The 10,900-nt window shown below is 34.9% G+C and overlaps 1 protein-coding gene across 1 annotated transcript in view; it reads left to right on the top strand.

Moving 5' to 3' along the window:
* TRIP11 (thyroid hormone receptor interactor 11) overlaps positions 1 to 10,900 on the top strand; it is a 38,291-nt gene that overhangs the window by 8,790 nt on the left and 18,601 nt on the right. The window contains exons 3-10 of the mRNA XM_009319528.1: positions 67 to 177; positions 1,324 to 1,599; positions 2,436 to 2,504; positions 3,223 to 3,388; positions 5,075 to 5,440; positions 6,116 to 6,156; positions 7,167 to 7,373; positions 8,009 to 10,900. The exon at positions 8,009 to 10,900 is cut by the window's right edge and continues 138 nt beyond it. Of these exons, the coding sequence (XP_009317803.1) occupies positions 67 to 177; positions 1,324 to 1,599; positions 2,436 to 2,504; positions 3,223 to 3,388; positions 5,075 to 5,440; positions 6,116 to 6,156; positions 7,167 to 7,373; positions 8,009 to 10,900 (4,128 nt within the window). The remainder of the gene's footprint in view (positions 1 to 66; positions 178 to 1,323; positions 1,600 to 2,435; positions 2,505 to 3,222; positions 3,389 to 5,074; positions 5,441 to 6,115; positions 6,157 to 7,166; positions 7,374 to 8,008) is intronic.

Below are 10,900 nucleotides of genomic sequence, written 5' to 3'. Positions count from 1 at the left end.
TAACGCTTTTCTAATTCTGTAAGAATTGTTCCGAATTCACCAACATCCATTTCTCATTTTTGCTAGAACGAGAGACTGAAAAAAGTTTGTAGCGATTTAGAAGAAAAGCATGAAGCAGCAGAGCTTCAAATAAAGCAGTTATCTATAGAGTACCGAAATCAGCTTCAACAGAAAGAGGTAGGATACAGAGTCAAATATTTGAGTGTGTCCAATAAACCTATGTATTATGCTGTTTAATCTCTTTATTATAGTATCTGTGCTCTTTCAGTGGAAGTTTTGGTCACAGTTATGGTTTCTTGGTTTGTTAATGTAGACACTGAAAGACTAAGACATATATCTCATTGAATCATGTAATAGGAGCAGAGCTGCCAGGAGATAGTTGAGACAAGAGAAGATTCCCTGGGAATGTCATGCATATATCAGAATTTGTTGTTTCTGGAATCACTGTGAGAAAGGACACTTAAAGATAATTAAATCAGAAATACAAAGCAGTTTAAGAAAAGCAACAGGAGCAAATTCTCATTTGAAGTGGTTATATTGTCTGTAGATATCATAATTATCTTAACGTATACAACTAAAGGGAACAGAACTAGCTTTCATAATTTGAGAAGTGTCCCTTTGTGATGGAAACATCAGCTTTATAACCTATTGTGTAACATGAGAGTTCATAGCCTTTTAAATGAAGAAAGTTGCCAGTATGCCTAGAATTACACAAAAGGAGTTTTATTTCTGTTTTGTTTGTAAATGCCTGTGGGAACTAGAGGAAGCAGGATTTTGAAATGTATAGAATTCTGCTTATTAAATACAATAACAGAGTTATGAGAAAATTGCATGCAGCTAATTTCAGTTTATTGTAAATAAGTAAATTTTCAATACATTGAGTTGTTAAGCGTAGAAGAAATCAAATGTAATCTAAATAACTGGGGGAGCATCATATATTGTTTAATTTTCATATCTGAATACCCTCTTTAAAGATTTAATTTTTTTGTACAACCTGTTAGCTTGAATCTTGCTATGGTAATTAGGTATCTTGGCTGCTGAAAAAATCAGCAAACACTTTTAGTGAAGTTTTACTTAACTGAACACTATTGAAACTTTTAATATGTGTCCTTGCGTGAGATACTTTGTAAAACATCAGTTAATACTACTTTTCTCCTTCAGGAGAGCGTTTGGGGTTTTTTCCCTTTTAGTGACCGCGGTCAGTAATTTGTGCTGTGGGGGAGTTGTTTGGTTGGTTCACATTTCACAAGGTGACGGGGGGAAAGTAGAGTGTATTTTGATAGCCTTCTTATTGAAACAATGCATTGTATTCTGTATATTCAGGTGGAAATCAGCCATCTAAAAGCTAGACAGAATGCACTACAGGAACAACTGCAGAAAGTACAGACAGCTTCTCGGTCAGCACAGTTAGGAGTTGGTGTTTTGCCACCAGCGGCTACATCAGCTTCCTATGTTCCAGTGGTCAGACATTCCTCAGGTTTTGAAGGAGATGACATGGATTTTGGAGATATAATCTGGTCACAACAAGAAATAAACAGATTGTCCAACGAAGTTTCTAGGCTTGAATCTGAGGTTGACCACTGGAAGCAGATTGCACTGGTGAGTGGTTCCCCTCTATCTTACCCTCCCTTCTCCCCTCCAGATTAGTGTTTTCATTGCATTTGGTGTTCCTGGAGTGGGTCTTTTGAAAGTTCATGCTGTACAATTTCTAGAAGTGACATGATTTGATGGAAAAGCTGAAACCTAATGATCTTGTAGTCATTTTCTTGCTGTCACATGACAGGGACACATTCAGTGACTAACTTCCAAACGTGATGCTTTTATGCATGATTTGTCAAGTTAGGCGAATGTTTATGAAACCCTTTTCCTAGAATACTGCTTCAGGGTTTCATTTTTGTGCAGCCTTTCAAAAAATACTTTTCTTCTTCCTGGCTGTGATACTCATTATTTATTGACAGCACAATACTGTTCAAAGTGATAGTTGGATACTTGCATACTGTTTTTACTTACTCTTCTCTCAGTCCTTGATATGTCAGTTGTGATTCATGGTCTGCTGAGACAAGAAAGAATATAATCTTTCAAGCTATTGTTGATGTGAGTCATCATTTTTCACGCTGTAGCCTGATTTCAGAGGTATACTTTTCCCATGTGAAATATTCAAGTAAAATTAAGCAACCCTGTTGTCCTAATAGGTGCAATAACACCCCCCCACCCCAAGCTTTTACACATTTGCATATAATAATAAAAAAATCCATGGAAAATTAAAATGTTTCCATTAAAATGTCTTTTTTTGATCAAAATTACTGTAGATTTGAATTTTGCTTCATGTTAGCTTTTTTGTTTTCTACTTTTGATTATCAACAGAGGAAGCACTTACATGAAAAATACACATATTTATCACAGTTCACATGTGTATGTGATTTTTCTTTTCTCAGACTTCCAAAGTGCAAGGGACAAATGATGCTGAACAAGGTGAAATATGCAAACTGCAAAATATTGTTAAGGTAAGATAACAACTTTGACAAACTAGTCTTCTCTTATGTTTTATTCTTAATGGTTTTGCATATGGTCACATGACTTGTGAATGTAGTTAAAATATTTACAACACTAGCACTTAGATTTTCTCTATTAAAAATGCATGTGGGCATGTAATTGTACTGCTGACTGAAATGTTGCTGTGCTGTATTTAAAAAGTCAGTTATTCTGAGAAAGGGTCTTTATATGACTCGAATATAGTACGTAAGCTTAAAAGAATGACATTAGTATTTATGAAGGCAAATCACTTTCAGAAGCTGTTGATAACTTACGAGACTGAATTTTTGATGCACAAAATAATTTCTTCTCCCTTCTCAGAAACATCTTGCCTTTTTTCATTGAAGATGCAAAATACGGATTTGCATGTCATCCTTAAAAGTTACTAGAAATATGTCCTAGTGTATCCACTTCGTATGAAAGAGTTGCAGTCTCTCTACACTGGTTTAATATTTGCTGTTGTGTAGAGCGTACTGTTTGTGTAAACATATTTGTAAAAGGAATGTCTTTTAACATGCTCAAAAAAACCCAAACCAACAAAAGCCAAGAAACTTGACCTCTCCTGTGAGAAATCCTTTAATAAATCCTTTAATTTTACTAGGGAAAACTTTTTTTCTTTCTTTTGGATTTTTTCTTTCTTAAGCTTCTGTACTGTATTGTACCATTCTGTTTCTCTAATGATATTTTTAGGAGCTCAAACAGAATTTAAGTCAAGAAATAGACGAACATCAACATGAACTTTCAGTATTGCAGGATGCACACAGACAAAAGCTAGTAGAGATAAGTCGTCGACACCGAGAAGAGCTGAGCGAATATGAAGAGCGAATTGAAGAACTTGAGAATCGGTTACAGCAAGGTCTTTATTACCACATACTTTCTTTTTTATTTAATGTACAGTGAATTTTGGTTAAAGCATCAAATATGTATGTAACAGTGTAATAGCTATCAAATATGTGATGTTTAGGAATTTGAATTTCAACTTTAGTTCAGCTTCATGTTTAAGACGTGTGTCCTAGTATCTTACATTCACTGTGGTTGGCTTGAACGCTGGAATGATAGCATTTCATCTTCTGACGTGTATCAGTCTAGAGGGTCATTTTCTATACATATCAAATGTTGTGCTCTAAATTCTACGCTTCCTGTTTTTTTAACTTACACTGAATATAGGTGTGGATGAGACATACAAAATTGAAGATAAGAAAATCTCAGCACAAAAATAACTTTGGTGAGAAGTACTATGTGCCAATTGGGTTACTTGACAGAAGCTCAAAGATTGCCATAAGGACCATGTCTTAGTCTGTGGCGTGATTAGATTGTAGGAGAAGCTCAGTAGTTCTCACAAGGAGCTTTTTGTTGTCTTGTAGGTATTTCATATTCCATAAAAATAGACATGACAGGTTTCTTTTAGGGGCTTCTTTGCACAAAGATATAAGATTTGCCTGTAAACCTACATTTTATTATCTGTTAAAACTTGGACTTCTAAAGAGTGTATATTCTCCGTTTGGAAAGAGAGATCCATTTTCTTCTCGGAAAGAAGGGAAGTATTTTCACAGCCTCTTAATTTCGAAGGTAGTACCGGTAGGGAATTGGCTACTTAAAATCAGATGCCTGTTAAGATGTAATCTGTCTTTTACTGCACGTTGCACGTACGTACACCAGCAGGACTAATTTAATGAAGTCAAAGGCAGGAATCCCATATCTTTTGCATTACAAGTTATCTGTAAAATAAATACTGCTCACAGCTTTTAAAGAATTAGAGTATTTTATATTTTTATTTTGTTGGTTCTGTTTGACAGCATAATACAGACTGGGGCGGGGGGAAGTGTTTGAACTTACACTGAAATGAATTCACAAGCAGTGTGCTTTCATTTAACTTTTTTTCTGTACATTTTTGATTACACCTTTTTATACTCTGTAACTTACCTGGAAATTACATTGTGAGGATTGTACAGAACTATGAATGTCATGATAGTATGGTGGATCTGTAAAAACATAATTCTGCAAAATAAGACCTTTAGGTGAAAAACTTTGTGCATCATGTAGCAAATGATGTACTAATTTGTAGCAAATTGTTCTCTATAACAACCATTCAGCAAACCTTTGAAATTTAATTAATTAAATTATAAACAGGGATTTTGCATCAGGCTAAATTAGATGGAGTTTGATAAATTATTCTTAGAAAATTGAGGGATTCCAAATCCTGATAAATTAGGTTCTGTCATCTCCCCACCGAGAGAGATGGGGGTCAAGTATATTTTAATGAAATTGTGAACAATGTATGTCTTGCAACTCTTACCTTTTAAAATTATTTTGAGCCAGGGATGTGTAAGTATTTGAAAAGCTGCTTATCAAACCAGTAATATGTATAGCACTGCTTCCAATGTTAATTCTATTCAAGTAAGCTTTCTGTTGATGATGATCATGTCTCTGGTTTAGACTATCTCCCTCTGTCAAGAGAAGGGGTGGAAGAAGAGACTTTTAACCAAAGCGAGCACTGTAGATCTTTTGCTTAATATTGCAAACAATCTTTTTTGTTCTTTAGATGGTGTGAGCGCTGATGCCATGGATGACTCTAAAATTAGTGAACAGGAAAAAAATGCTCAGAGTCTAGAAGGAGGAAGAGTAGAACAGTTGCAGGTTGTAAAGGACCTAGAAGACGAAATAAGAAAATTAAATCACAAATTGTCTTCTGCCAAAGAAGAAAACAAAATTCTTCTGAAAGAGCAAGAAATGGCAAAGGTAGAAAAAATCCAAATAACACAAGAATATGAAAATCTTAAATCTGACTTTAGTATGCTGCAAAGTTCTGTTGCAGAGCAAGATGCTCTCTTGAAAGAACAGGAGAAGAAGCTCCAATCAAAGACATCACTACCAGAAGATGTTGTCAGACTACAGCAAGCACTGTTAGGTACAAAGATGATGATTTTTTAAAAATTTTTAAATTTTGAGTATATCTTCACAGGTTTTAGCTTTTAATGCTCAGAATTTATTTTAAGAATTTGGAACTGAATATGAGAATATGTACCTTTTAAAAGTTGCTGCTTTAGAAAAGGGTTGTTCATTGAGGTAAGGCTAAGCAGAACAGGAGACAATTAGGACTAGTGTGATTATCATAGGGGTTTCTGATTAGGTAAGTAATCATGTCTGCCAATTGTTTGATAGGTTTTTCTTTCTTTAAATGTAAGTAAGCCTCAATAGAAGTTGTTTGTTTAAATCCTAGAAGTACACTTTTTGTGTGTAAAGGCGGTCTGTTGCTCATATCTTCACTGAAAACACTGAAACATATCTGTTTAAGAAGTATATCTGTATGTAGAAAATCTTTTAATATTGCATAACTGACACACTGTAGTACCAAAGTCCTCCTAATGTGGACTCAGTTGTAAAAGTAATGCTCTACTTTGTGGTGGTGATTGATGGTGCATTTGAATCTTATACAGCACTGATGCTTATCATCGTAAAATACTGTGAAACTATTCTCTTGTGAGCAGCAGAGTTCTGTTGGGGCAAGGTGGGAGAATGATCTGTTTTTATTGGTTTTTTGGAAAGTAGTAAAACTATGAGGTTTTTTTGTTTTCCTTTATAGAAGCAGAAAATGAAATAGCAAGACTTTCAAGTTTAAATCAGGTAAAGTAATTTTGAAATTAAGCCAACAAAGTAGTTCCTAACAATAGTAACTGATGGGAAAGACATGTTCTGGCAGTATACGTTTTTTGAGGCATTTGCACTTCTACATAAATAACCTTGTAATCAAGGAGATAACTGTAGATTAATTCTGTAATTACATGTGGATTGGTAGAAAGGATACCTTTCGACTTGTGAAACTCCACAGCATACTCTGTTAAAAAAAACTAGTGGAGTTCCACCTATCACATTGCTACTTAGGCTGCTGTAACATACATTTGTAAAGTATAAAATTTGTCATTTTTCACCTCTTCTACTTCGGCACGTTTCAGTTTTGACGCTGTTATCAGTTGTAAAACATCTCTCTTCTTCCATGTAGTACTCTAACAATACTACATTCCATCTTATTGATGAAGTTAAGTAGTGGAACATACAGTTTCTCTGGAACACACCTTTAGTTTTTGACAAGGTTGACTTAGTCCTCTATAAACTCATGCTTGAGAGATTTGGCTTAGTTTACTTTGTGTCCAGTAGTATTTTTCAACTGGGGTCTTCTGTGTTTTGCATGCATTCAAGAGTTCCCATGGCATTTTTCATGATGATGTTATTCAGGTGTCCTTGATTAAAAATTCCTGTCTTGCCATGCAGCATACTACATGTTTAGGGTATCTCTTGGAGATATAATAGTTTATCACAGCTGTGGATCCGTATGTCAGAGGTGGATATAACTTTGCTTGTCAGACCATGGCTTTTTGTGCAGAAGTTTGTAAACTGCACTCCTAAACTTAGTGATGAGAAAATAAATGTGTATGTATGAATGGTAGTGACAAATACTTCACAATGAAGAATTTTTAAGTGGGATAATATTCATGCAGGCTTAGAGATTCTAACATAAAAATGCATGTTTTGCTTTTAATTGTTGAGGGGAAAAAAAAAACTATTTCAAATCTAAACAGTTTACAAATTTCAGCAAGATAAAGTCTAATATTTAGAATTATTTTCTTTAACTTAAGGAGGGACTTGAGAAGGAACTGACAAGTGCACAACATAAAAATGAGAATATTCTTTCTGCGTATACTGAGGATCAGAATTCAGAATTAAATCGGCTAAGACAAGATTTGGAAAGGAAAGAACACGAATTAAATGAAAGTATTGCTGAAAGAGAAACATTAATAGCGGAGTTGGAAGAACTAGATAAGCAGAATCAAGAAGCTACTCAGGTAATAAATATTGCAACTAATTATTGAACTGCTAAAATAAATGTTTAGATTTGTGTGTGTGTGTTTATCTTAAGTTGATCTTTGAACATAGATAGCAGGGAAATATAAATTATCCTCTGAGGATTAAAAAGAATATTGGGACCAGTGTTTCTCCATATCTGCTGTCTCTGCGAAATTCTGAAGTGCAAGAAACCCACTTGTTAAGGACAAAGAAATGATATGGCAAACTGAAAATAGAATATACAGATATGCATTCACTTCTGTAATTTGTTATTTTAAATTTAGTGCCTCCCTTTTTTTAAGTGATGGGTGTTTGCTGCGTACCTTTTCCAACTGCCCTGACAAATTCTGACAGTTATGTTTCTTAGGTAGTTCTCTTTTTGTTCCTTGATATAGGTAGTTAGGGTTCTTTTGGGGGAGATGGTGTTCCTGTCTTTAGTGAAGTGTAATCTATCCCTCTTTGATATTTGGTTTTAATTAATTTAGCATTGACTGGTTGATACTAGTTGGCAACTAGGAAATACTTTTCTCCTCTCAATTTTTTTTTTTTTGTTGATCAGAGGATAAAAATGAATGAAATGCATAATTTGGCTGGGTCTCCCCTCCTAATGAATTCTTGTTTGTGTTCATTTCAGCATGTGATTACACTGAAAGAGCAGCTGTCAAAACAACACACAGAAACTGATAGTATCATCAAACAGCTGAAATTTGACATAGATTTTGAAAGAAAGAAAGTATCAGAATTAGAAATGGAGAAGGTGGAAACTATTAAGGAGTTAGATAGTCGGAAAGAAAAACTAAGCCAATGTTCATATGCACTTAATGATTTGCATGTAAGTAAGCAGCATCTTCAAGACAATATTAAAGATCTTCAGGAACAACTAAGGAAAGCCCAGGACTGTAATTTGCATCATAAAAAAGAAATCGGAGAATTGCAGCAGAAGCTAAAAGAAAGAGAGGAGGAACTTTCTGTATCCTTGAGCAAGTTAACAGAAAAAAGTAATTGGGAGTCTAAGTACACTTGTCAAGATCTGATTCTGAAAGAGAGAGAAGTAGAAATTGCAAAACTACAGAATGACATTTCAGAAAACAAACAACTAAGTGAAGACTTGGAGAAATCTCTGTCTGATCTCAGGACAGAAAATGGAAAGCTGATAGCAGCCACTGAAGAACTAAAACAGGAGTTAAGTGATGCCATTTCTGAGAAAAATAAAGCTTACTTGGAAAAAGACACTGTTGTGGAGGCTGTGAAAATGGAAAAAAGACAATTGGAGAGCGAATTAAACCAGACGGAAAAGAGGCTTTTGGAACAAGCGCATAAGTATAAGCAAACTATTGAGGAATTATCAAATGCACGTAGTATGGATACCACTGCATTGCAGCTTGAACATGAGCGCCTAGTTAAACTCAATCAAGAGAAAGACTTTAAGATCGATGAACTTAAAAGGAGCATTGAGCAGATGGAAATTGACCATCAAGAAACAAAAGAGATGTTGACTACTAGCTTAGGAGGACAAAAGCAGTTGACAGAACTCATAAAAGAAAAAGAGGTATTTATTGAAAAACTTAAAAATCAAGCCTTACAGGTGAAGCAGGAACTTGAGGAATATATGAAAGTTTCAAAAAAGCAGGATGTCTTAAAACAGAACTTGGAGGAAAAAGACAGAAGTCTTGCAGTCATGAAGGAAGAAAATAATCATTTGAAAGAAGAAATTGAACGCCTTAAGGATCAGCAAAGTAGATCTACGCCTGTGGTTGAGCCTAAAACTCTAGATATTATTATTGAACTCGAAAGTGAGGTAACGCAGTTAAAAGTGATAAAGAATAATCTTGAAGAAGAAATAGAAGTTCACAAAAAAACAATAGAAGATCAGAATCAAACAACAGTGCAACTTCAGCAGTCTTTGCAGGAGCAAAGAAAGGAAATAGATGAGTCTAAATTTCAGTGTGAGCAAATGAATGTCACACATGAAAGACTTTCTTTAGAGAAAGATGAGGAAATTAAAAATTTGCAGAAAACAATTGAACAAATTAAAACTCAGTTGCACAAACAGAGACAGATTATTCAGACTGACTCCTCTGATCTTTTTCAGGAAACCAAAGTTCAGACTCTTAATGGAGAAAATGGAAATGAAAAACATGACTTATCTAAAGCTGAAATTGAAAGACTGGTAAAAGGTATCAAAGAAAGGGAGATGGAGATTAAGCTTCTAAATGAAAAGAATGTTTCTCTAAGTCAGCAAATTGATCAGTTGTCTAAGGATGAAGTTGGCAAACTTACTCGGATCATTCAAGAGAAGGATTTAGAAATACAAGCTCTCAATGCTAGAATTTCCTCAGCTTCCTATAGGCAGGATGTTCTTTGTCTTCAGCAGCAGCTGCAAGCTTATGTTATGGAAAGGGAACAGGTACTAGCAGTTCTAAGTGAAAAGACAAGAGAAAACAGTCAGTTAAAAACAGAGTATCGTAATATCATGGATATGGTCGCTGCTAAAGAAGCAGCTTTGGTAAGGTTGCAAGAGGAGAATCAAAAGTTATCTAATAGATCTGAAAACAGCAGTCAAGACATGTCTAGAGAAACTATTCAGAATTTATCCCGTATCATTCGAGAAAAAGATATTGAAATAGATGCTCTAAGTCAAAAATGCCAAACCTTATTGACTGTCTTGCAGACATCCAGTACAGGTACTGATAACGGGTCAGGAGGTGTTAACAGTAACCAGTTTGAGGAACTTCTGCAAGAACGTGATAAACTAAAACAGCAAGTAAAGAAGATGGAAGAGTGGAAGCAACAAGTAATAACCACGGTTCAGAACATGCAGCATGAATCAGCACACCTCCAAGAAGAGTTAAACAAGCTTCAAGCACAATTTTCAGTTGAAAGCGATAGTAATTCAAAGTTGCAGGTAGATTATAATGGCTTGATTCAGAGTTATGAACAGAATGAGAAGAAGCTGAAAAGTTTTAGCCAGGAATTAGCACAAGTTCAACACAGCATAGGACAGCTTCATAACACCAAGGATCTTCTCCTGAGTAAACTTGATTTGGTAACACCACCTGTGGCAACAGCTTCCACCATTTCACAACTTTCAGGCACTCAATACAGTGCTCCTGAAGTACTCAGTGATGAGTCTAAACTCCTTCAAAAGGAATTGGAACAACTGAAAAAAAAGTTGCAAGAAAAAGATTCAACTATTAAGACTCTTCAGGAAAACAATCAACGGTTATCCGATTCTGTGGCTACAGCATCAGAGATTGAAAGAAAGAGTCAAGAAGGGACTGAGTCAGAGATGAGGCAGATCAAAGAAAAACATGATGTCTTACAGAAATCACTTAGGGAAAAAGACATACTAATTAAATCGAAAAGCGATCAGTTACTTTCTGTGAGTGAAAATCTTAGTAACAAAGAAAATGAAAATGAGCTTTTGAAGCAAGCTGTAACTAATCTTAAAGAAAGAAATTTAATTTTAGAAATGGATATTAGAAAACTGAAAGAAGAAAATGAAAAAATAGATGCAAGGTGTAGG

Source organism: Pygoscelis adeliae, unplaced genomic scaffold (genome assembly GCF_000699105.1).
Source record: "Pygoscelis adeliae isolate BGI_AS28 unplaced genomic scaffold, ASM69910v1 Scaffold71, whole genome shotgun sequence".
Classification (NCBI taxonomy): Eukaryota; Metazoa; Chordata; class Aves; order Sphenisciformes; family Spheniscidae; genus Pygoscelis; species Pygoscelis adeliae.
This window is presented reverse-complemented; position numbering and strand designations above follow the sequence as displayed.